General features: G+C 42.1%; 1 protein-coding gene across 3 annotated transcripts in view; it reads left to right on the top strand.

The window, feature by feature from the left end:
- FYN (FYN proto-oncogene, Src family tyrosine kinase) overlaps positions 1 to 27,188 on the top strand; it is a 261,917-nt gene that overhangs the window by 203,583 nt on the left and 31,146 nt on the right. For 2 of the 3 annotated variants that reach the window (XM_004673777.2, XM_012722015.1), the window contains exons 4-10: positions 5,542 to 5,799; positions 9,415 to 9,511; positions 16,466 to 16,564; positions 19,120 to 19,223; positions 20,173 to 20,322; positions 22,840 to 23,004; positions 25,492 to 25,671. In XM_004673777.2, the coding sequence (XP_004673834.1) occupies positions 5,553 to 5,799; positions 9,415 to 9,511; positions 16,466 to 16,564; positions 19,120 to 19,223; positions 20,173 to 20,322; positions 22,840 to 23,004; positions 25,492 to 25,671 (1,042 nt within the window). In that variant the 5' untranslated portion in view covers positions 5,542 to 5,552. Of the gene's footprint in view, positions 1 to 5,541; positions 5,800 to 9,414; positions 9,512 to 16,465; positions 16,565 to 19,119; positions 19,224 to 20,172; positions 20,323 to 22,839; positions 23,005 to 23,398; positions 23,555 to 25,491; positions 25,672 to 27,188 lie in introns of all 3 variants that reach the window. The other variant, XM_004673778.2, reaches the window with a different exon arrangement.

The raw sequence follows: 27,188 nt of genomic DNA, 5'->3' as shown, positions 1-27,188 counted from the left end.
ACAAATCCGGGAAGAATACAGAACACATACAGTGGGGGCAGGAGTCTTCCAATTCTGTCTTCCAGAACACCTATTTGGCAAGGCACATATTTTTACTCCTTTCTCCTAACTCGCAACAAAGATTTTTTTCTCATTGGCAGAGTCTTGTGTGTTCCTTTTTATTAGTGGCCCGGGGCCGCTGGCTGGACCCTGCACCAGTGTTGCATGCGGTTCAGCCCTCAAGTATTCACATCTCCGCCCAGCAGTGACCTTTCTTTCGCCTGCTTGGGGACCTTGGGAGTATTTGTGCTTCCAAAGTGTTCTGATTTCTCCTCAGACATGGCTGGCCCTTCTATCCTGGCTGTCCCCAGAAGACAGCACTGCCAGTACTCCCTTGTGGGGAGTTGGGACCTAGTGTCCTACAAAGAGGAAAGCCACATCGCAAAGCAATGAAAATTCCAGGAAATTTGGGTGACAGGTTCTGTGGCCCAACTACCATTGCTGTTAACATAGCTATATGAAGAAAACTAAGGCAATCACCTTCCCTAAACATTCAAGAGATTTGTTTTCTCCATTGAGAATGTAACCAACAACCTCAGGTTTTGGATATTTCCAATTGTGTAAGGATCATGCACCCCCTGCTATCCTGAAATCAAATCATTTCCAGTGTGTCTCTGTCACATCTCATCCTTTTGCTTCACGCAATTACTGGTGACTGCAAAAGGATATTGGCCCTTCAGGCTGCCAGCTTTTATTTTTATCCCAGAGAAGTATATGGAGCTATGCAGTGGATGGCAAATACAGTTACAAATTCATTTTTAGTTCTCCCCCATCTTAGTTACCATGTTTGCTTTCTCAGTTCTTAGCTCAGTTCCCTTCCTCATTATTTTATTTTCCTTATGATTCCTGCCCAGGAAAAGTGGAGAGCAGCCAAAAAGACAGTGAGTAATACACCAGAAACATGCCACCAATGAGTTCAGGCCAGAGCAGCTTTCCTTGTCACCCTGCAAAGTTCAAGTTGTCAGGCATGACAACTTGTGGAGAGCTCCCTGCTCCACAGATACCCGGACTGGTTTCTGAGACAAAAGTGTCTACCTGCTGGAATGAAAGTTATTTGTTGTCAGTTTCATCTTCCCTCCTCCTGCCATCCCTCCTCTGCCTGCAAGGTTACGTACCTCAAGAGGAAGTAATTTGCTTTTACCCAAGACTGCCAGAGACTTTCACCTGCTAGTACCCAGCTCCTGCTCATTCCTGCAACCTGACAAACCCTGCAGTATTATGACCGCGCACACGGCAGTTTGGTTAATTAACATGTGAGGAAACACAAGGCTATCTGTGGCTGATATGCATCTAGCAGCCTAGACCATGGTCTTTGACTTCCGCCAGCTACTTTGGGCTCAAAGCAGCCAATGCCCAGAGTCCATCTTTTCTGTCAACTCCAGTCTGTCATTCAACAGCTCTGTTATGGATTCTGAAGCCACACAAGGCATTTGGTCCATAGTAGTAGTCAAAAGGATAAGATGTGGCAGAAAGTGCTTCCATCAGTTAGTGACGTCATGCGCTTGGGAGCAGGGTGTAGCCACCCTTAGGCTCTGTCTGTGGCAGCTCTTCCTTGCGTGCCTTAATGCTGCTGGCACGTTTGAAAAGACCCTTGGAACTAAGAAAATTTTAAGTAGATCGGGTATTTCTTGTGTAGTAGAAGCAGGGGAAGACTGCCATGAGTTCATGGTGTCTCTCTTACTAAACCCCAGGATCCCACTTTTGGACTGGCATTATTCACTGTTACCCAATATCCCACAAACCTAGGGCAAACATATTATACTTTGTATGTGCATAACAGACCTACAACATTAGCCATAAAAGCCACACCAAGACCTGTATGTAATAAAAGATGTTTTTATTTTTAACTCAGATGCTCAGAAGCTTGCTTTGTGGCAAAGAGCCTGATCACACTGAGCATAGCTCATATAAAATCTTGTGATTCCTCCATCAGGAAATGGTTAGTCTGACCGCCCCAAGTGGGAGGAGGAAGACCACAAATATTCTTATACAAATATTTTCAATGTAATTAACTCTAATTACTTGAGGCTGCATTTTCTGACTTATTTCAGTTTCTTCTTGTTTATCAATGAAGGGAAAAAGTAAGCAGGATCTGTGCAGATCTTTATACAGGTGTATAAAGTCGTGACAGAGCTGTTTCTTAGAAAGAGGGTTGTCGCAAATGATTTTGATTAGAATTTGGGGGCAGGTTCCCCATTTCTTCATTTAGCACTTATGTGCCAGCTACTATTGTGTATAATGGGGATGCAACGGTGCAGGGGGGTGGGGGGGAAGCTGCTTTCAAGAAACTTACTTTTTCTTTCCTTCCATCATTTCATGTAATAACATGTAAGTTGTCATTCATCACATTCATAACATTTTTAATGTGTTTTAGAGAGTGTTTTTTTCTTGGTTTGCTTAGAAGTAGGCCCTGTTTTCAGCAGGGTTCTGATACAGGGGTTTGGTTTTGTTAGAAGTGGAAAGTAGTTTTCTGTGAGTTCTCTCATTAGATTCTTTTCTCTATCACAGGAAACAATCTTCTAGAGAAAAATCAATATCACATCAGTTGTTCAAATCGTCTCCTACCTAGCATGATAGTTCTCCTAAGGAAGATACTCTGGATAGCATGTTAATAATGTACATGAAAGGGAACCAGCTGTGATGCTATTTCAAAGACAAGAAATACAAGTTCTTCCCTCTGCATAAATCCGAATTTCTTGACCTTGACACTGTTACCACATGGGGCCAAGTAATGCATAGTTGTTGGAGGCTGCCCTACTTGTGTATAGGATGTTTAGCCTCTACCCACTAGATCCAAACACACTCCTTTCCCTCTAGTTATGACAGCGAAAAATATCTCTGCATAATTGCCTGATTTGTTCTTTGTTGGGGATAGAGGAGCAAAGTCACCCCCAGCTGAGAACCACTGGTACAAATGATGTGCTACTGTGATTCAGGGCTAGCTCCTTTAATTACAGAGGTTCATGAAGAAAACACCTGGGGCAAGAAGTGTTTTTTGTCGAGCCTTTGAAGCAGCTTTGAAGGGTTTCTGCCATGAAAGAGTTAATATAAAATTAGTAAGATAGTTGGTAAAGAAACACCAACAACAAATAGTGAAACTCTTTCAGTAAACCAGGCCTTGGAGATATTTTGCATTTCCTATTGTAAAGTTGTTAAAATCATATTCATTTACTGAGTTAGAAAGCGTGCCAGACACAGTACACCATAAGTTAATCTTGAGTGATTTACACGTAAATGTATTCCAGATTTGGTGATCTCAGCTCAAGCAGTAGGCGGTTTACTTCCAAACACTTCCGTTTCAGGAACTGACATTCACTTCAATAAGTATTTACTGAAACATGTAATGTGAGAGGGCTCTAGAAGAGTCTGGTGTTACTGCCATGACCGCATCCAGCAGAAAAATAATGGCTCAGAACAGTGGCCAGTCTAGCATACCTATTTGGTTTACTGGACACTCGCATCCTCTTTTACCACCTCCAGTCCCTTCCCGTCCTTTACCAGCTGTACGCTCCCCGCTGAATATGTACAATTACACATGACGTCATGTGTTTCTTATTTGGTCCTTTGGTCCCAAGCAGGCTACTTTTCACAGTTTTAGCAGAGATATTCATTGCATGGTTTACCTACTCCCTGTCAGGTTGACATGGTACCACAGTCCAGAATGGGATCATTTCACTCCCTTACCCTTGCATTACTGAATACAATATCTTGCATTTCCTATACACACACACACACACACACACACACACAAGATTAAAAAGTGCTAGACACACTACTGATTAGAGGATTGGCCTTGATGGCAAGAGGCTGTCACCCACCCTCTTCTAATCCTGTTCCTCTGTATCCTTATCTCAGCAAATGGCACCTGCAACAACTCCATTACTCAAGTCAGGGTAACTGACTTGAAGGAAGGAATAAGAAAAAACAATTGGCTGAAGAATCTTCACTCATTCAGTTGTTATTTATTGAGTACCTAGCATGTGCCAGGTTCTAGCAATATAAGTAAGGTAAAAATGGACAAGACTGTGCTTTCCTGGAGGTTACAGTACATTGGGCAACGAGACAAGTGGATAGGCCATGTTTTAATATGGCACAGTAGGTGCCATGGTGAGGAAAATCAAGACAGTATGAGAACATTTAGAAAGAGCATCACCTCCGCCTGCGGGAGTGGGGGTCAGAGATGGCTTTGTTATTGTGACATGAAAGACATGCTGCATATCAAAGAACATAGCAAATAATATTCAAAGCAACTAATGTTCAAGGCCTTGTCCCATGACCTGAAGGTTAACAAAATAAATGGAACCTTTAAGGAACGAAAAGTTCAACATGTTTGCATAGTAAAGTGTGAGACAGGAAGAGAGAACAAGGAAAAACAAATGAGGATGTATCTCAGGACTCTGACTTGAGCATCTGGGTTGTTGCTGCTGCCATTTACTGAGATGAGGATGCAGGAGAAGTAGGATTGGAAGAGGGTGGGGTGACAATAGCTTGAGTTTTAATCCACCACTAATTCTGTAACATAGCAATGATGTTTTTTTTTTTCTTTTTTTTTTTAAAGATTTTTATTTATTCATACAGAACTGGGGTACAGGCCAGAGGCTCAGGGGCGGTGAGAGGCTTCACCAGAGACAGAGTGGGGAGCAGAACAGGCAGATCGACGAAGTACACTGCTGAGGGGAGCAGCGGGCGGGTCAGGAGAGGTCTGCCACGCCATGTGGTCTTCTCCGGGGCAGGTGGCAGGCGGGAATCGAACTCATGCGGAAGTGGCTTCAGATTCTCAGTGCTGTGCTTTAACCCGCTGTGCCACCAGGGAGGGCCGCAATGATGTTTTTAAAAGGTGTCAAAACTAATGGAAATTTGAAAAGTTTATTCACAGCTTTAAATGTCTTTGTTCCTGCAGGCCATCATTTCCTGCAGATCAGGCCTCTCCATTTCTGTCTATTTTATTTTTCATCCAGCAATGATTTCTTAATGTTTATTATCTCCTTGCTTAAATTTTTGCCAAATGTGTGCTGCAGAATGGGCATCAATGAGTGAAGAAGCAGAGTGAGTTGTTTAGGGCTGCATTCTGGCTTTGCCAGCCCTCCCTGCCCTCTTAAATATTTTTGGGTATGATGGAAATGCATAATAGACTCATTTTCTAGACCATACATTATTTTTTTTTAAATGGCTAAACAAAAGCATAATGTCATTGGGCTGTGTGTAATATCACACAGCTGTAAGGATGTAAACCTTATTTAAGGAAGATTGTGGCATGGCGAACGTCGTCCTTTGTGTTGATCCATCGCCAAGCTCATAGAGAACAAATATGTTTGTGAAGTGAGGGCTCTGAGACTGCTTCTAACCATCTCCCCTAGCCACTGCTCTTCCTTCTGCCCACAGGCTGAAATATTCAAGGGTGAGCTTTGTAATTTACTCTCCTTTAGTAGTCAAGCAACCCAGCAACCAGGAAATATCCAAACTCACTTGTCCCCTCTCTCTCTTTTTTTTTTTTTTTGGCAGGAATTTAGATAATGGGCTGTGTGCAATGTAAGGATAAAGAAGCAACAAAACTGACAGAGGAGAGGGATGGCAGCCTGAACCAGAGCTCCGGCTTCCGCTATGGCACAGACCCCACCCCTCAGCACTACCCCAGCTTTGGCGTGACCTCCATCCCAAATTATAACAACTTCCACGCAGCAGGGGGCCAAGGACTCACTGTCTTTGGGGGTGTGAACTCTTCGTCTCATACTGGGACCCTGCGGACGAGAGGAGGGACAGGTAAGAATTGAGCTGCTCTTGATTCTGTGGGCAGTTGAACCTGTGTGCGCCCAGTCAGTTCCCTCTGATTCTGGGTTTAACATTTAAGTTTCCACCAATCTCTCCCTCTGCCCCATCAGAGAAGGGGCTGTAGGAAGCCAGAGCTGGATGTACAGATTGAAATGCAGATGATTGCAGTGGGGGCCCCCCAAGTCTGCTGCTCTGTGAGAATTCTGTGTAGATTATGAGATGTGACCTTCTGCCAAGGCGCTTCTGACCCCTTGCTCTCCCCCTTGGCTTGCTGGCTCAGAATAACTAGAGCAGCTCTCTCAAAACAGAGCCCTGAGCTCCATGCCTGAGCTTTGGAATCAGAAGCTCCCAGATATTAACATACTCCATCCTGCTGTCTCCCTGGGAAGATCCACTGTGCAGGAGTCGCACCTTCTCCTTCATCTTCCTAATCCTCACCCTGTCTGTCATTTCCTAGCTGGTCGGGTCACTTGGCAGCACTGTTTCTGGCCATTGCTCTCCACTGGTACTCTGAGCTTCCCATCTGGTCTTTCCTATAACCAAGTTTATCAGCCCTCAAATAATTCTGTCTGTCTTTTATATTTTAAAATTGAATCTTATGTATCTGAAGGAATCATCTTCATTTTTAAAGTTTCCTTCTCTTTCCCACCACAAGGCTATATTTAATTGCTGAGTGTATTGCTGACTTAGCTAATACTTTGTAAAATCTCTGGCATACATTCCCAGACATATGTTTTTCGAAATATTTGTAAGTTATCTCATACATCTTTCGTCTTCCAAATCTTCTCCCAGAATATGAATCATGGTAATTTGATATTTGACATTTTTGTTCCAAAATTGTTTCGTTTATTACAAAAGTTTAAAGAAATGTACATCAGCCATTGTGCTCTCGGCTCATCTGAGAGCAGATGTCTGACAGATATAGTGGATAAACATCCATGTGTATCATATGGATAGCATGGACCCCCTATGTGTTTTTGCCTGAGAAGTGGGTACAACCAAGACATCAGGGTAATTATACTGAGGGAACCCTTTCCAGAGAATTGGGCATTAGCTACTCTGTCCTTTTCATGATGCATATTCTGCCCAGTACAAAAAGGTGAATGTTCACCCTTGTGTTGTAGTGGATTTAGCTTTCCCTTTAAAGCAGGCCTGCACAGATGGAAGGAAAGCTACATGCACTTATTCATCCTTCCTGCCTTCCTGGAAGGCATCTGGAATGGAGGGAAGAAGGAAAGTCAGTCAATCTAGGGAAGTCTGTTTCTTAAGGATGCAGGAGAACAAAAAGCCAGAACACACCCAGCACACACCCGGTGCCTGCTATGAGAAGCGCAAGGGCTTTGCCTGCCAGGGTATGGGTGGTGCTGACTCAGGACGGACCTTGTTCATTTACTCATGAATACTGGACGTGCCCGCAGTGTCTGCAGGTAGCAATCAGACTGTCACTAGAGAGGGCCACGCTCCTGGAACATGTGGGTCCACACTGCAGTTAGGAGCAGCTTTCCTGTACAAAACCAGCGGATTCTATATAAAACCTCAAATATTGGTAGGTTTTTCTGCCTTCTATTATTTGGTTTTGTTATATATGGGTGTCTTTCTCCCCACCACCACTTTTGATGCTTGACACCATGTGTGTCCCCATGACCTTCTTTGACACTCTCCTCTACCTCTAGAAGATAAAAGCGGCCAGTGAGAAGTAGCCGGCTGATGCGTGGAGAGACCAGAGGAGGGGAGGTAGCCCAGCCTCATGCACCTTGTTTTCTGCACAGTGGAGCACCACCCTTTTTATTTTTTTAAGATTTATTTATTTATGCATACAGAACCGGGGTACAGGTCAGAGGTGCAGGGACAGTGAGAGGATTCACCAGAGACAGAGTGGGGAGCAGGACAGGCAGATTAACAAAGTACACTGCAGAGGGGAGCCAGACAGGCGAGATCTGCTGTGTCATGTGGGTCACCTCCCTGGCCAGGGATTGAGCTCATGATGAAGCGGCTGCAGCTAGCTCGCAGTGCTGCGCTTTAATCCATTGTGCCACCAGGGAGGGCCCCCACACTTTTAAACTGTAAAAATGAATCTGTTAATAGGGAATCTTCTAGTAAAGTGCTAAGTGAGAGAAGAAGGCCAAGCTGTCTTCTAACTTCTCAAAGAAGCCTAAAGAAAGAAGGACTCTTGCCAAATGCATGGTCAGTCCTGCTCAACACCAAGCTCCGCCACTTGGGCTGGCACAGAAAGGCAGGTTCCAAGTCCCCTCTGGTCATGAATAGTCTCACAAATACATTCTTTCCCCCTGGAACTACCTGCACAGCAAAACAGTGACTTGGCAAAGAGCCAATGTTCTGTGTTCTTCAGACACACCAGACACTTTGAAGCATGTGGAGATCAACAAGAAGCCAGAGAGCAGAGAAATAGACTGTATTAGTTATCAATTGCTGCATAACAAATTACTACAAAGCTTAACAGTCTTAAACCAAATCCGCTGATGTCTCACAATTTCTGTGAGTCGGAAACCCATAGTGATTGGCTGAGTCCTCCAGTTCAGGCTCCCATGGGCAGCAGTCTGGGTGTGCTGACTAGGCTTTGTCATCTTATGGTTCTGCTGAGAAGAATCTGCCGCCAGGCTCATGAGGTGCTGGCTGCACTGGTTCCTCATTGACTGTTGGCCACAGTCCACCCTCAGGTCTTGGTTGGGTGTGCCTCTCCAGCATGGCAGCTTGCCTCATCTAAACGTTCACACCTAGGTGACAGTGGGTATCCGGGAGGAAGATAGACATCGCGGTCTTTTGAAGCTTGTCACTTACAGGCATCCCATCACCTTTGCCATGTTCTGTTGGTTTAAGCAAGTCACTACTCATCCCACCCTTCAGGGAAGAGGCTCGCACACAGGCATGAACATCGGAGGGGAGGAGTCACCGAAGAATTTATTAGAAGTCCGTTATTTGGAGGAAGTTTAGGCCAGTTGCCACACTGGACATTTCTTTGCTATTGATGGTAAACTTCTACAGAGCAGGACAATTAACCAGATAAGAGACCATGGGTAGATGTGAGGGGTAGTAATTGTGTGAGTCAGACTGAGGATGGGTGGCGTCCAGGTTGAAGGAGAACTGAAAAATGGAATGCAAAGTGATTGCAGTTGCCAATGGCAGGACATCCTCTAACAGGGGTGAATATTTGCAGAAAAAGTCTCTGAATTCCCCAAGCTTCAGGAGGAGTTTTCTGTGTATTCTGCCTTACTGTTATGCCAGGGGAAAGAGCAGTCCATTTTACCCAGAACCTAGTGTAGGCTCATGTATGTCAGAAAGAGCATTGTGAAACTCAGCTATAAAACACTGGGCTACTAGTTTTAGACACAGTTTTAACATCTGTCTCCTCCCGACTCATGCAAGAGAGAAAAGTCTTCAACCTCAGGTTCTCGTAGGAGCAAGTGATGCTTCCCCTACAATGGTCAGTCCTGAGACTCTGGCTTTGGTACACTCATTGTAACACCACATCATCTGATCAGTGCGATGAATTGAGATCTTGAGAATGAGGACTCAGTGAAGATTTAATTTCTTCTAATTAATTCCTCTTGGTTAATAATCTTTCCCCTTTTAATTTTGTTTTGTCAGGAGTGACCCTGTTTGTGGCCCTTTATGATTATGAAGCAAGGACAGAAGATGACCTGAGTTTTCACAAAGGAGAAAAATTTCAAATACTCAACAGCTCGTAAGTCTGGAAAGGGAGAGGGGAAGTGTGTTTGTCTTTTGGATCAGGAAAATACTCTTTGTGTTACCGACCTGTGCCTTTTCAGATATCTGAAATGCTTAAAAAAGAAAAAGCTAACCTCACTAAAACATAGCAATGTGGGAAGCAAATTCGATGAGTCAAGACAGTATTTTATGTCACTTGGAGTGTCCAGGGAACTTTCTGGAGACTACCATAGTAGCAAACAGAACTGTAGCAGAGTCAATAGTTTTTATTTTGGTTTGAAGCTCCAGCATCATCTCCGCACATCTGCAGTTTCAGGTTGGCATAGGCCTGGCTGTCCATGCCATGAGAATTTCTTCACATTTCATAAGCTGCTCTAGCTAAGCCCTCACATAAGGGAAGGCCAGCAAAAGTTCCTTCTGTTTTCAAAACCACTCAACATTCCAACTGGAAGCCTGTGGAGGCGTCTCCCCATAATGAAAACCTGCCAGTGACTGTAGGCTTTGTGTGATGGAAGAAGTGGCTCCACCCACTCATGAGTGACCACCACGCATCCATTTTAACCATGGCCAGAATTTCAAGAATGAGAACCACTCACTTTTCAAATCCTACACTCAGTACCTCCATTAACAAGTGCAAAGATGGGTCAGATTTCCCCACTGTTTCTAATTATTGCCTCCAGTAGCTTAAGGCAGTGTGTGTAAACAAGGCCTTCCAGAAGAATCCAGCTTGAAAGAAAATGGTGGTATCCCACATCAACAGCCAGGGTTTCGCCCTACCCCCACCAGTTTTCCTTGTGAGAGATTCCCTGTGGTCAGAGAAGTGTGCTGCTGTGGGGGCCTGAGGCCCACAGGAAGCTCTCCTTCCTGTCTGCCACATCTGATTGCTCTGTCTCTGCTGCTCAGGAAAACTGGATTTTGTGATGCGGGTAGGACCTGAAGCATGGCTCTTTGGCTTTCCCAGTGCCCTGCAGCCCAAGAGAGCATTGCAGATTTAGTGAGTGGTAGCCCTGCTCATGTTGAGAGAAAGAACTCCTCACACCCTGGAAACAGTCTTCTCGGAATGCCAGCCCCTTTCCTGGGATGCCCCAAACACCATACACAGAGAACATGCTCCCTTCCAATGCAGGAACTGGATTTCTCTCTTCACAGGCCCCTAATCTCCAACACCTCAGGAAGCATAACTGTCTGCATAGCTGTGGGAGGTTTTCTCACTATTATTATTATTGTCACCAGTTAACAGGGTGTAGATGGATTGGTTGGTTGATTTTACTTCTTTTTGAATACACACAAGAAAGCACACCTACCGGAAGTGGAGTGGTCACACAACAGCATGAATGTGATTAATGTGCAAAAAAAAAAGCTTAAAATGGTACATTTCATGTTTTGCATATTCTACCACTTTTTTTTTCAATTGCACAGTTCACAAAATATTCACAAACTAGTCATATTTGGGCAACTAGTACCCAAATCTGGAAGAACATTACCTTTTCTGTGAGCCCTCCTATACCCACAGGAATTGTTTTAAAATAGTTAACAGCTGTTATTTATTGGAGGCACCTTCTGTGCCAGCCATGTGCGAAGTTACACATGTTCTCATTTATTCTTCACAGCAAGTTTCTGAAATATGTGTCAGAGTCATCATGTGACATATGAGAAGCCACATGCTCAGGTTAGGGAACCACACAGGTGCATTGAAGGAGCTAGCAGGTGGCAGAATCCGCCAGGATGGAGGGACATCATCCTGGGCCCAGCGTCAGGTCTGGTCTTGAGGGGCCTGGATACCCTCCATCCAAGGGGACAGAACCCTTCAGTTTCAAGAAGATTCCAAAAGTTGACTGGGAGTTGGGGGAAGGAAGGGATTTGGCTTTGATGTCTTCTGATTTATATTTCTTCATTCTTAGTTTGATTCTCAGATGAATACTTGTCAGACTTTACTAACTCTGCATCCTGAAATACATCTCCTTCCCACTGTTTTCTGCAGTATCCCGGAAATGTCAGTGCTGGTTAGAACTTGTAAAACTATAGATAACTTCCAAAGGCAAGAACTACGCGCAGCAGGAAGTGCGGAATGTGCCCCTTGTTCTGTAGGTTGTTCCACTGCCAGCAGGTCCATACCTCGTCTGCAGGGCGCTCGGAAAGCCTAATCTGGACAGGAATGTCAGTGACATCCAATTGAAATTTTGGAGAAATATTCATAGAAAATCCATCTCAACCTATAGTTTATGATGTGTATATGTGGCCTTTAATGTTTGCAGAGGGCTGTAAGCCTTTGATCCTGTTCTCTTAGAAAAAAATATTATAAAGGGTTTTTATTTTCTCCTTTAGGGTTCTACCTTCTTGTCAGCGGAATTCTTTATCCTTCATGCCGTTTAAATGCCCTCTTTCAAGGTTATAGGGAGAAAAGATTTCTCAAACAAATACCTGAAGTCAAGGGTAATAATAGCGAAGAGAAAAATGTGAAGGAAAAACAAATAATGTAGAAACAGATGGCATCCATGTCCTTCCCCTCCCCCAACCTCTTCAGCCCCTGGTTCTCTGCTGAAAGAGGGAGGGGCTAGGCTTCTCTGGGGCAGCTGCCACAGTTCCGTGGGTGTCCATGTCCATGTCCCATGTCTCCTCCCATTCCTTCCCTTGTCTGAAGGCAGAAACTGGGATCCACAGGAGGGCCTTTGTGTTTTACCGCACAGTGTAAACTGTGGTAGTCTGTGTATACCCTGATGTCCGTCATGAGGGCCGGGGTGGGAGAGGGGTGTTCATTATTGAAACGTAAATGCACAGTGTGGTGTATTTGGACATTATTAAACGTGAGCCCATTTTTGTAAAATATTTAAATTCATCTAATTTTTTCCTACTTTTTGCCTTTCATGACTAGTGATCTACCCCCTAAAGACAATAACTCTTTAAAATAGAATAAATTTTTTACACACAGTGAAATAGTGTCAGCGCCATGGACAGTGAATCTTTTCAGGTTCCTTTCAGCATGATAGGAAGAAATTCTAGGTTAGCACACCATTCAAACAGATGACAAAGTTGAAAGTAAGATGAATGGTGACCAAATTTAGAAAGAATTCCCACTTATGTGAAAAATTTCCACAGCTCAACATATAACTAACTTTTCTCTCTTGGGCAGTTTGTCACAGGCAGTGCCACTTCCTGGCTCCATCAGTACTCCCTGCTCCTGAGACCACACGCCTTCTCAACAACTCTGGGGTTGGAATGGGCGGTCTTAATATGTGTTTCAATTAGAGAAACCGGGAGAGCTATTATGAAAACTTAAAAGCCATTCTAAACCAGAGCTAGGACTTAAATCTTATGTTTGAATCAGAGCAAGCTAACAATTAAAATCTTATCAACTCTGAACTGTAAGAACTATCTGAAGAAGTGCAGGTTTAATATTTAGTATTGCCCATAATGACACACACACAAAAGAAATAAAAGCTAGCATGTAGAGTTCCTGATTTCCTCAATCTTGGTAACTGATTTGTAAAAATGGTATTCTTTATATGTAAGTGACTTGGATTTCTAGTGTGTTAAAAAGATGACTTATTCATTTGCTCAAAAGACTCGTAAGAGGTGCTCTGAGTTTGTACCAGCCTCATTGGACACAAGATATTAGGTTTTCTGCATAATATATTGAGTGTTGTCGTTACATCGAGAAAGTGACCTTAGGCAATCTAGAAAAAGAGAAAATTATATCTTTTTATCTTAAGAGTAGCTGAAAACCCCTGTGAGATTAATGGAGTCACTTAAGAGAAAATCATGAATTCCAGATCCATGAGCAGATAGTTGGATTCTTATCTGTGCTAAACTGTTTAGTTACAGAAATCAGAATGAGATAGTTTGTGGTGGGTTTTAAATGGAAATCGCTTGATTAATAATACCAGATCACCTGATAAGACTGGGGTTAACCTAGCCCACAGCAAAATGTATTGGCATCCTATCCTCCCCTGGGTGAAATTTCCATGTATCCCCAAACTAATAACTTTGTTTTTCTTAATTTAAATCAGTTAGAATTTGATGGAAGTTCTCTACAGCAAAAAGTAAGCCTCCACTATAAACACTTAATTTTTTTTTCCACCATTTTGGCTTCAAACTGTGTGTGCATTTGTTGGGGGAAGGAGAAAAGAGAAGGAGAGGGGAGAGAGAGGAGTGAAGAAAGAGAGAAGTGAGAGACCTAGAGAAAGCTGGAAGAGGATGGGTATTATTTTTTTATGATGAAATGTCTCCATCTAGTGGAGCATCAGAGCAGTGAGATTGGCACAGCATTCAAGTGAAGATAATGGCTCACAGCCACTTCCCTCAAACACATTATTTTTAAGTTTTTTAAAGAAATTTTTAATTTTTAGAGAAAAAAATAACTTTCAAATATGTGCTTAGATAATGAAACCACAACTTTTTCTTTTTGGAGGACACAGAAATGAAACCAATACAAGCCATCAAAATGGTAACATTTGAAATGCCCTGTTTGAATCCGAAAAGCTGGGAAGCAGCCCCCCACACAGGCACAGCTAGGAGTGGCCTAGCTCCCAAGCCTGCCTGGGTTCTCAGTTTTCGCAGGCACATAAATTCTTGCTGCCTGTAAACTATTTCATAAAAATCTGAACATGAACTAAATTTAACGCAATAATAAAGGACCTCCTAGATATGAGAATAATGATCTCCCTCTTTTGATTGATTTATCTGTTTAAAATTGTTCACTGGGGGTCCTCCCTGGTGGCGCAACAGGTTAGGATGCAGCACTACAAGCTAGCCGCAGCCACTTCAGTCTGAGTTCGATCCCTGACCCTGGAGGTGACCCACATGGCCCAGCAGACCTCCCCTGACCTTCCTGCTGTTCCCCTCAGCATTATACATCATTGATCTGCCTGTTCTAGTCCCCACTCTGTCTCTGGTGAAGCCACTTACACCCCTGCAACTCTGGCTTATACACCAGTTCTGTAGGCATAAATAAGTAAATCTTGTCAAAAAATTGTTCACTGGGGTGAAAAAGAAAAGACTGAAAATGAAGTAAATTTCTAGTCTGTCAAACCTTTGCCAGCAGCCGATTTCTTGTGGGGTGTGTTAACAGTTCTCCCCGACTACACCCACAGCGCATCAGAACATGTCACCATTTCATTAAATCCTCTGTGTAGCCATTGGTCACCGGTCACCTTGCTCAGAGTGCCAGTCTTTCCAGACAGGGACCCTAGCATAAGGCTTGATTTCACATAAAGGCTGTTTATTCTCTACCTAATTAAATCAGTCTGGGGAAAAACTTGACCAGCACCGAAAGCCAACACATTTTCTTCCCTGGCTGAGGACTTTGACACAGCGCCCTGTCAAAAAAAAGGTGATTAAAAAAAAAAAAAGTACAGGTTTTTTCATTCTGTCTTCAAAGACAAAAAAGGAAAGAAAAGAAAGTGCTGGGCTGCTAGTGACCAGAAGTCAGAGAGGTCTGGATTTGTTCAAGGGTAACTGCAGCTTCCCTTGCCACTCACACAGCTGACCACAGGCTGGTGGTCAGTTCTGTGAACACCAGCCATGTCAGAGCTATCGTCCACCTATGTCTGCTCCCCACTGTGAGCAGGGAACGACATGCGTCCCATACTTGTTCTGTGTCACACACGTAGCTATGCCAGTTGAAGCGCATGAAGTCTAACCATTTGATTCACTGATTCGTTTTAAGCTGGGAGTGGTGTTGGAAGTCCCCACCTATTCACATCCTTCTGCCCAGAGGCCTGGGGCCAGTCTACTGCACAGAACAGTTCCATAAAAAGCAGTATGGCAGTGGGTTAAAGCACAGCACTAAGAAGCTAAAGCCACTTCAGCTTGAGTTCGATCCCCGCCTGCCCCAGAGGTGACCACATGGTGCAGCAGACCTCTCCTGACCCGCCTGCTGCTCCCCTCAGCAGTGTACTTCATCGGTCATCCTGTTCTGCTCCCCATTCTGTCTCTAGTGAAGCCTCTCACTGCTCGAGCACCTCTGACTTGGTACCCCAGTTCTGCATGAATAAGTAAATAAATCTTTTTTTAAAAATTTTTAAAAAGAAGCAGCATGGCTAAGAATCTCATTCCCTTACTACGTGTTTGTTCTTTTCCTGCACTTACACACAGCTGTGTCTACTCTTCCTACCCACGAGACTCAGATCAGTGCTATACGTAATTTATGAAATAACCTCAGGTTGAAAATGTCAGCAAGACTTAATTAACCTATTGTCATCTTTATGATTCTACCCATTTTCTTGAAAACAAGCAAGGTATTCAGAGCATTCATTGGTCCCTTGCTGTATCTTCTAACTGGCTTCCTTTTACAGGTGATCTGTTTCTATAATGCTTCCCCCCACTCCTGTGCATCATTAACAGCTGACAAAAATAACACTAAGGCCAGCAACTTGCTCCTCTCCAACAGCACCCAAGGACTAGATAGGGGCCTAAATGGGCTGTTAATTAAGTTAGTGTGTGTATCCTGCCCCCACCCACAGTGCTTTGGTGAAACATAATCAACATGTAACATTGTGTAAGTTTAAAGTGTGTGACAAAGGAAGTGATAGACCTATATATTGTAAAATATTTGCCCCAATCAGGTTAGTTATCTCCTCTCTCACAAAATTACCATTTTGTTGTAATTACGCTTTTCTTGAGTAGGGAGCAGTTGGTTTCCTCCTCCTGTGTCCACGTTGGGGACACTTACCAAACAAAATACTTTCACTCCCCACCCCCAGCTGACAAAAATAACACTAAGGCCAGCAAGTAAGGCCCCCACCCCTCACTTATGGCCAGCATCCTAGTTCTATGTAAATAAAACAAGATAAGAGACAACCATAGGTCAAATCACTGTCAACTCAGATTGTATGGGTCCGGTCCTTAGCATTTGGAGAAGTCAAGTGTTAGAATGACAAGTAGATAGTTACATAGTCTTCTAGCACTGAGTCTGCAAATGCAAAATATTGAAGCGGTCGCCCTACTCACTTTTTTCTTTTTTTCTCTGCAGGGAAGGAGATTGGTGGGAGGCTCGCTCCTTGACAACCGGAGAGACGGGTTACATTCCCAGCAATTACGTGGCACCAGTTGACTCTATCCAGGCAGAAGAGTATGTTTTATTTTATTGTTTCAATTTAACTATTGCTTTTAAAAGTTAGTTGTCACAATAAAATGTCCTTAACATTGTGCAGGAGAGAGAAGAATTTGCTGAAATGATTAAGGGTAGAAAGAATATGGTGATGCCATGTTTCTCAGGCTTTATGTTGTGGTTTTGGCCATCACAATACAATGCTGGCTGTACTCTCACTACTTTGGTGATGTTATTTAAGTTTGCTTAAAGAAGTAGAACAAGGAGAGAGGGAGGGAGATGGGGAGCAAATAATCGTTAAGTATCAAACGGAGATAATTTTCCTCTATGATTAATCAAAAGTGTTACTGACTTTAATTAGTAATAAAGCACTGAAAAGATCTTCGTTCCACACCCCAGATAGAAGTAGCACATAGTGTCTCATAAACTGTAACACTGAGGTAAGGCATTTCAGATGGCCCTCTCCTGATCTAGGGTCTCTGTTTCCTTGGTAGTAAATAGTGACTGGGAGCTAGTTGACCCAAGCATTTCACTGGTAGCAATTTTAGAAGGTGGTCAGTAGACTGGGAGGATTCTAGAAAGAACACTATTGTTCATTTACCTTACCCATGGGATAAGTGGGAGCAGCTGTGAGAGCACCTCATTTGCCAACCCTAACTTCTGAACTCAGGGAAAAGGTTGGGGGGGATTGGGAGGGGATGATCTCCTGAATGCCAGAACCTGGTCTCCATCCTGACGCCATGGGGGTCCTGCCTCCTCTGCTTAGTAGGGCCAGCCGGGCCTCCGACCTGAGAGAAAAGGCTGTCACCATGCCTGGCCATTAGCTCTGATAATTCATTTTGTCTGGGATTTGTCCAGCCACTGCAAGGAGATTAGACTGCACACCCCAGCCAAATCCCCTACTAGATCATTCTCCTGTCTTTAATTCCCTTGTATTTCCCCTAAGAAGATAGGTTTTGTTTCCCACTCTCAAATACTCAGTGGTTCTGAGCTTTTTTCTTTGTAGTGAGTGCATTTGCCATCAGTGGATAAAAGAATTTATATATTTATGTGTGTGTGTGTGTGTGTGTGTGTGTGTGTGGTTGCAAACATCTTTGTGTTCTTTCAGAATAAAAGGCATTCACTAAAATATACCATCACATTGGTTTAGCTGAGAACCTACCCACTCTGTATTCAAGTTATATTTATAATGGCCAATTTTTTTAAGTATAACTACATTTTTTAAAATTATCTGTGGTTGTATATGCAATTTAACTTTCTTTGAAAATACAGTTGTTTTAGTACATCCATTGTTCTAACAGTTCTCTTTTCACTGCTGTTATTGTTTACCCAGCATTTTTAAGTGGGTTATTGATAGAAACCCAGAAAGTAATTTCTCACAAATAATTGGTCTAATTCTCTTTATACTGTCTAGTAATGCTGGGTTAGGATTATTTCACAGTTTGGTGCCTTTAGAAGTCACTGAGGAACAAACATGCTGTGTGTCTTATCTCCAGTGAAGCTCTTTCATTCACAAAAGAATTTGACAGTGAACGCATAATAGCAATGTTCTAGTGTAACGAATTGAAATTTGTTTTTAGAGGCTGGATCCTTTCACAGTCAAATATTCTGAAAATTGTTCCTATCTGAAGGTTCCAGTGGAATTCTCCCTTGGTCGGGTTCTTGGAGCGCCTGCTTCTCCTTTGGCATCTAGTGCTAAACTGCTAACTAAATTGCCAGATTGGTACTGGCAAGGGCAAGGGGAAATGAAAGGGAAACAACAGAGGTTGTGAGGTGGTTTGATGTGCTGCCTTCTAAAGTGGCACGAGATTGTCATTAACTTTTGTAGGGAGAATATGAATTTGACCACAGCAGGTCGTCATATTTCAGGACATGTTGTTGTTCGTGGCAACATGACCGTGTAGCTGCGAGGAGCACACGTGTGGCAATGCCTTTTACTGATTCAAGTCCTCACACCTGCTGACCAGGAAGAGAAAATAAAAACAAGTATTAGGGGCGGCAGTCATTTCAAGTCAGGGCCAATCATGATTTTCTTCCGAGTTCCAATAAGTCTGAAGTTATTGAAAATATCGTGTCTTTGTTCTTAATACGTGCTGACAGACAGATTATTTCAATGCTTGATTTGTGGCCTTTATATATACAAAGACTGTTTTGTTATTTCCTAGGGGTTGTAATTATACTCAGAAGTCAAGGGTCTTATAGATAAGTGCAGGATTGGTCTTCTGCAGTTGCCATTTCAAAGCTAGGTCTTGGATTTGTCATTTGGTACATGCTAGCAGTTCTAACACAAACCAGTTCCTATCATCTCTAGAGAAGAAGGAAAAGAACCCACAAATCAAAAATGATTCTTATTTATTTACTTATTTGCTTATTTTTACACAGTGAAAGGAGGAGTCAGGATAGAATCATGAATCAGAATAGATTGAAGAGGGCAGCTTAGGCTAGGGACAAATTCATAGGGAAAGGTTAAAGGATGAAATCAGAGATGAAGAGGCTTCATGGGCAGAAAAACCCAGTTATTCCACTTTTGTAAATGATTGTTATAAAATGCTTCCTTTCCTTGCTCTCATTTAAAGGTGGTACTTTGGAAAACTTGGCCGAAAAGATGCTGAGCGACAGCTTTTGTCCTTTGGAAATCCAAGAGGTACCTTTCTCATCCGTGAGAGTGAAACCACCAAAGGTAAGATAACAAGCTGAAAAAGGTGTCTTGTCATTAATCTGTGGATCAGGCAGAGGGGATGAAAGGCTTATCTCTAGTGTACAAGGACTTTTAAATGGCACATACCCTCCCTGCCCTCGGAGTAGAGTCCTATTTTCCATTTTCCCTCCAGGCTCTAGAACTGCAGGCAGCTCCAAAAGAGCTGCTGAGGCTCAGAACCAAGCCCCACAGACGGACGCAGGGTGCGGCCGCTTCACTCCCCCAGGCACACGAGACCATAGAATTTTCAGAAGTCCTTTAGAATTAGGATTCTCTGAAATACTTATTTCCTTGGGCACCCCTCACACAGGTTATTTTTGCATTTCTTTTGTTTTTTCATAACGGAGGACTTCTCTTCCTCCAGCCGTTGGCCTTTTCATTATTTAATAACTCATTAGAATCCCAGAGGATCTGGGCCTTCTAGGCTCATCGACCAGACACTGTGGTCTGCTCTGGCGAGTGTGCTGTGAGACAAGCTGGAAACTCACTGGTAGCAAAGGGTACTTAGGTTTCCTTAGTAAACAGGATCCCTGCTTCAGTGATGCAGGCTGGGTATGGGAGACGGGAGAAGCATCTCATTCAGCGGTGCTTCTCTCTGCCTTGCCTGGAGGGTTGGGTCTAATCTGGATTATGTAACTCAGGTGTACTGAGTGGAGCAGTATAGGAAAAACTCCAGGAAGCTTTCATTCGCAAGGGTAAAATCATTTTATTGCTAATCTCCTTTTGACATGTGCAGGGGGGAAAAGGTGTATTTTTCCTATATTGATGAGTGGAGTAGAGAGTGTGTGTGTGTGTGTGTGTGCACATCCATGTATCTCTGTGTGTACCTCCCCTTGATAATTATTAATCAGCATAGTCAAGTAAATGAGACCTAAACAAGAAATTGGTACTCACAGTGATTGGAGCTACTAACGCTTTGCATATTTACCAGGTGCCTATTCACTTTCTATCCGTGATTGGGATGATATGAAAGGAGACCATGTCAAACATTATAAAATTCGCAAACTTGACAACGGTGGATACTATATTACCACCCGTGCCCAGTTTGAAACTCTTCAGCAACTTGTACAGCATTACTCAGGTAACCTTAATTCTAACCAGCTACTAGCTTGGGGCACTGGAAGGAGTGGCTGGGCACTGAGAAGAAAGGAAAAGCTGGGGGAGGCAGCCCAGCAGCTATGTACAGAGGTGGCGGTGAGATGGTTTTCTTTGTTAGCCCCTCACTGTGGAACCTGGCCAGGTTAAGTTTCTATCTGTTTTTCTCCCATAGTTGTTATTAGTTCCGTATGTTTGTCCCAAGATGCTATCACCTTTTGGTTTCCCAAGTAGAAAGAAATAGATTAAACTTTAACAGTTGGTTTTTTCATCGTCATCCTGAAATCCTTCCAAGTTCTCTTTTCTCCCATGCTGAGTCTCTAACTCAGACACTGGAAGGAAGAGGGTGACATCCCTGGGCACTTCCAGGGGCCTCCAGCAGGGGATGTCATCATTCCACCTCGCTTTCCATTCAGTCCTGTGGCAAAAATGGCTGCACAGAATACATCTCAACCTCATGACTCGATGATCTTCGCCATCCATCAAGTTCTACATCCTCACCAATAGGGTTGCCTAAACAGACTTAGATTAGACGACCCATAGCTCTTAGATCTGTTACAACTACTGTGTTCATTAAAGTTCTAAACAGTAGAGAAGTCTCTGTTCTAACATCCAGATGTTACCAATAGTGGGATACTTATTAGGTGTTTAAGTATGCAATGTGTATGTTTAAATAATATGGTTTGATGTGTAATTTAAAAATGATTGTTTTCTTTCCTAGGTTAGCAACTATATCCCATTAATGTGAACACACAGGTGGATATAGATATAGATGTACAAATATAGACTATATCCCATTAAGGCCAGTGATTTTTTATGTGACATATGTAATATTATTGTTCTTCAGAACATTGAAAAAAACCCAGGATATCCCCCAACTGATCTCAACAATTGCTCTGTATATGTTCATTTAAAAATATGTATGAAACTGTCTTAGCACCCCAAAAAAATAATCTTCTGAAAATAAGTGATACCAATATGAAAAGCTTATCTTGTAATCTCAGTCACTAATGATTTTGTGAAAAAATTAACAACTTGGAATATTAGTTAATTGGGTATTAGGTGACTTTGGTTTATATAGATTCTAATTAAGTATTTGGGGAAAACAGATGACTGCATGTTGAAAGGATTTTTCAAATGCTGAAATATATTTCATTACAGTCAAACTTCACAAGCTCCCCAGGGCTTGGATCATTTGAAAATATTGTGTTGGAAAGGGCACCTTAATAACATCGTAAAGCTGGAAGGAGAGAAGGAATATGAAGAGCTATAGACATTTTTTAATCTCAAAAAAAAATCCATCTTGAGTTAGATTTGTTTTTATATTGGCTTATCCTCTTCCTTTTTCTCTCTCACACAATAAAATGCCTTTGAAATATTGACACATAAATAATTTCCTGCCTAAACATTGCAGAATCTGTTTCTATCAAAAAAGAAAGGAATAAAATGTAACTTATAACTGGTACCCGGAGAAAGGCAGCGACACCCCACTGCTTTCTCTGGATGCAGGACCTCCATAGTGTGGCAGATGGGGGGCGAGGCGGGGCTCTGTTCACCTTCTGAGCAGCTTTGTCACTGCCCCATTGCTTTTTCTTTGTTACCTTTTCTCACTTTGACTGCTTAACATGGTATTCAGGCTATTTCCCCTTACCACTGCTAGACTCCAGAAGTATGCTTTTGAGAGAGGGGGAAGAGAGATCAGAAAGAAAATAGAAAAATACCTCCAGATAACCTTTAAGTGATAACTACTTTTTCCTTCCTCTTTTTATAAGAAATAGAGTTCTTTCACATCCTTGAGTTTCTGCAGATTTTGGTTTCTGTTCATCTTTTCAAATCAGACTCCTATATTATACATGGGAGACTGTTCTATAAGGATTTTTTTTTTTGTAAGCCAGAAATATCAAAGAAGCAAGAGTGTCTGACTGACAGAATAGTCAGAATGCCAAAGAAATCACTAGAGAAATATAACCTCTTTTTTCCCCCACCAGATACAATTATCAGCTGTACTAGCTTGTAGTAGTCTAATGTTTCATAGAATCCTATGCTAAAATTACAACTTTAAATATATTCCTACCAAAGAGAGTCCCCAAAGCCTTGATACTAGAGGGAAGAAAGGATAGTCATGTTGGCATTCTGTAATTCAAGTGTAACTTTTGAAATCTGTGGGGTGTTTTCGGGGTTCTAGAGGACTTGGTATTAACACACTATTCTGGAAACGTTTTTTTTTTTTTTTCTTAGTGAGTGTAGAAATGAAAACTGTCTCTTTCTATGTGGACCATATTATGGGTATGGAGTAGTCCAAAATCAAAATGTCCTCTCTCTTCTCTCCAGTGAACATGTTTCAATGTGATATCTAACCTTCCAAGATGTGTGTAGTCCTCTGCTGATGCAGCATTGTGTGTAGTGCTGCTGTATCCTGGCTGGGTTTGTGAGCCTCTTAAGTGTTGTTGTTTCACATGTTCTGCTTTTCTCTCCCTCTCCTGCTGCTGTCCCCATTCATCAGAGAGAGCTGCAGGTCTCTGCTGCCGCCTAGTAGTTCCCTGTCACAAAGGGATGCCAAGGCTTACCGATCTGTCTGTCAAAACCAAAGATGTCTGGGAAATCCCTCGAGAGTCCCTGCAATTGATCAAGAGACTGGGAAATGGGCAGTTTGGGGAAGTATGGATGGGTATGCTGAGACTTAATTACTTTACTCTTAGCTTTCTCGTTTGGGAAGTCCCAAACATCAAAGGTGGAAGGTGAAAATGAAGACTTTCGTAGGGGAACAATGGTTCTGATTTTTTTTTTTTTAATTTCAGAATTCTGGAATTTCTAAAAAAGAGATAGTAAGCGGTCAAGATTGGCAAATATCTCAAATTCTATTATTATGTGAGCCTCCTTTTAAAATCCAATAAATGGTACACGGAATGTTCCAGGCTGTACTAAATGCCTTGTCCTTCATTTGCCAACATTTGTCAAATGAACTCAGTGTTGTAAAGGGACTCACCTTCCATCTTTCCTAGTGCATGCATGATTACGGATTATAAGGACTGTGTTTTCTTTATTAATTCCCTTTCCTGTAGAGAAAGCTGATGGTTTATGTTTTAACTTAACTGTGATTGCATCGAGTTGTACCCCACAAACTTCTGGATTGGCTAAAGATGCTTGGGAAGTTGCACGTGATTCGTTGTTTCTGGAGAAGAAGCTGGGTCAGGGGTGTTTCGCTGAAGTGTGGCTTGGTAAGGCAGAGGGTACATTTTGTTTTGGCTGCATTTCAAAGCCAATTAAAAGAACAGTTTTGAACAAGAATACATACACAGACTTTGGGACCATGACTTTTAACCTGGATAGCTAGCCAGGCACAGCTCATCCAGATTTTCAGAATATGATGATGCCTTGCTGTACTCCTCTATCCTGCTTCATGTGATTAATTAAGACATGCACAGAACAGGAATCCAATACAGTAAGAATCTGGGGGTTCCTCTTCCTAAGACACAGAAGGTAAGATACCATATAGGTGAGCTACTACAGAGAAAAGACCAGGAACTTTTTTGCTCAGTGGACCTGGGTTTGAATCTTCACTAGCTGATTAACAGTGGACATGGGGCTTTTTTAACCTCAATGAGCCTCAGTTTCCTCATCTGTAAAACTGGAATGATATCTGCCCCATAAGATTGTTTTGAATGTTACCGACACAGATTTATTTTCACCAACTTTTAATCATTACACAAGTTAGTAAAATTTTTGTTTCCCGTTGAACACAAAGTATCATTTTGTGGTAGTTCAAGATGAAAATGCAATGCCAGTATAACCTGGGTAAGTTGTTACTAGAGAAGAAGACCTACAACAGTCAAACAACAAATACCATTTACAGGTTGTCAAATGTTCCATTTAGTGGTCAGGTAAGACCTGAATGAACTCATCTTTAAGCCACTTGTTCTACCTGATACATATTTTTTGTACATTGTAGGTTGCAAACATATGAACCATGTTTAGCATAGAGTAACAGGAATTGTTCTAATTTATAGAATTTTTTATTTCAAAAATGAACTAAATTAAATATAAAACTAGTCTTAATTTTAACCATCCTTCTTCTCCAAATAGAAAATAAGTTGGCAGTTCTTGTCCCAAGACTGTCAGCCTGCTTCTGTGCAGGCATCTCTCTAACACACTGGTTCTCTGCCCACCTGTGTCCATGAAGGCACTTTCTTCTCCTTTCTCTTTTTTTTTCCTAATAAAACTGCTCTTTTAAAAGAAAAATAACAATCTAACTTAGCAATATTTCTGTTTGCCTAATAAAATAGTTTTAACTCAGAGTCATAGAATAATGGAATACATATAGAACCTCATTGTTGATTTTTTTAATTGTGGGACTGAAAGAGACTCCAAAGATAACCCAGTATCATTCCTGTATTACACAGATGAGGTAACTGATAATGATCACAAACCAGGCCTACTAGGTGTTTTTAACATGTTAAGTTTAAATATCTCTGTTCCCTCTTAGCTGCTGTTTAATTTTCCCGGTCTAGCTAAGAGAAATCATTGTTCTTATGACTCACCATCAATAAACCTGAGAACGTTCCTTACCTGGGTGAAGTATTGGCAAGTAAGCTGTGGGCTTCTTGCTAGTACTTTCAAAGACACTTGGCTCAGCTATTCAAGGACTCGGTCAAGTAGCTCATCCATTGCAGAGGATTGAAATAGAGGTAGTTCAAACGATGTGTTGCCTAATTTTTGAAGGTAGCACACTCCCTAAAATGGAACTTAATCTGATTTCTTCTGCAGCACTTAGGTAGCAGAGTGCTACCTAAGGAGTGACTCTCAGGTGGCCAGGCCTGTTCTAACCCCTGGCCTTTCATCTTTATAAAGAAGTGTCCAGTACTTTTGGTACAAATTGGTACTCACATGGCTGAGCCCAGAAAGAAAAGTGGTATATACCCAAGTAAGAAAAAATTAGAATTATAAACCATAACATCATAACATACCTATAAGAGAGCACACTTTTCCCTGATGAAAATACTTGACGGAGTCCTTCCAACTCATTATCTTTGCTCAACAAAAACTATCTTAATTTTTCAACTTAAAATCTAACTTCATGTAACTACTGGTGTTAAAACTTGTTCTTTTTCCATCAAAAGAGAATCCAGTTTGACTTAATATTGTGGTGTGTCTGCAGGTACCTGGAATGGAAACACAAAAGTAGCCATAAAGACTCTTAAACCAGGCACAATGTCCCCTGAGTCATTCCTCGAGGAAGCACAGATCATGAAGAAGTTGAAGCACGACAAGTTGGTTCAGCTCTACGCAGTGGTGTCTGAGGAACCCATCTACATTGTCACTGAGTATATGAATAAAGGTGCGAGAGGCCCCTCTCAGCTCAGCTCAGCTCACCTCAATGTGACCCGCGAGGGCTGTGTGAGGGGCCACAGTGGAGAGTTGCAGCTTGCTTTTTCCCCGTTCCTGATGAGTCAAGAATCCCTATCAGGAAGCACAAACTGCATGCTTATTAATGAAAATATTTTTAAAACAAGACAATGACCTTGAGCTTGCTCCCATCCCCATCCTTGCTAAACTCAGTACCTTTTGCAGTATGCACATGTCAGGAGTTCAGCTCCTCTTCATAAGTAAAATACTCATTTTTAATATTAGGAGTTGTACAAACAGAGGGCTATGAGAGTTTTCTGTTATTTTGAATGCAGGGCTTATTTTAAATTTCCTCTGTGCAGGGATGAACAAGTGATATCAGATACTGGTCTGTGAGTTAATTGGAGTTTCCACCTTTTTTTTTTTTTTTTTTTGCTCTATTCTTTAACATCAGATGAAGAAATGGAACACTTCTAACTTCTAAAAAACACACTCTTTCTCATTCTCTTTCTGTCTCCATCTTTCTCATCAAAGCAACATTGTTGGGGATGAATTCATAGATCACTTTGTTGTGGAAAAATAGATGAACTAAATCAAAAACACCCTTAAAAGGCAGTGCATTGTACATCAGAAGACACCAGTGTGATTTTTTTTTCCCACATACTTTCTAATAAAGTATATTTGAAATATTTTCCTGATCAATCATTTATCCTTTGTATCCAGGGTTATTTAGTAAATAACTTTGTGAGTAAAATAGAAAAAGTCACCATTGACAAGCAGGCCTCTCCAACCTCTGCATGTGATTATTTCAGCCCTCTGCCTATCAGTACAGTTTATTTCTACCCTGAGTTCCTTAAGCTGTGTTACTAAAGTGACTGTGAAACTCCAGCTTCAGGTGCATGAATTAAGGCTGGCCTGCCAATGATGCAATAGGAGGAGCCACCTAGCTAAGCCAGTATTCCTCAGATATCCTTTTATTGATTTAAAATCTGTAAATTAAATTGATGAATCTCCAACTTTACTAAGTATTGGAATCACCTAAAGGACTTCTTGACACCCAGGTTTCTGAAACACACTTCTGGAATTTCTGACTCAGGAGATGTGGGCTGGGGCCCGAGTGTTGCATTTCTCACAAGTCCCTTGGAGGTGCTGCTCTGCTGTTTGTCCCAGGACCATACTCAGCCAGCTGGCTGGTATTCCCCCCCCCCCACACCCCCCATCAGTCCTTAGTGTGCAGGGCTGATTGGAGAATGAGTTTTTGTTGTTGTTGTTTTGTTTTGTTTTTTTAGCTATGGCTCCTCTTTAGCACATAAAGGAAATTGTGTCCCATTTCTTCCACTTTTATCAAATTTTTGTTGTCCTCAGACATGGAGTAAACATTGCCTATTTTTAAAAGGTTAAACTGCTTTCAATACAGTTTTTTCTATCTGTTAGTTTTCTTTTGTATAACCACCCTCTTCCTCTCCTCCCACCCCCTCCCATTGATGAAGGCATTGTTCCAGTCCATTC

This window comes from Condylura cristata, unplaced genomic scaffold (assembly GCF_000260355.1).
Source record: "Condylura cristata isolate star-nosed mole 26May11 unplaced genomic scaffold, ConCri1.0 scaffold00001, whole genome shotgun sequence".
NCBI classification, from domain to species: Eukaryota; Metazoa; Chordata; class Mammalia; order Eulipotyphla; family Talpidae; genus Condylura; species Condylura cristata.
This window is presented reverse-complemented; position numbering and strand designations above follow the sequence as displayed.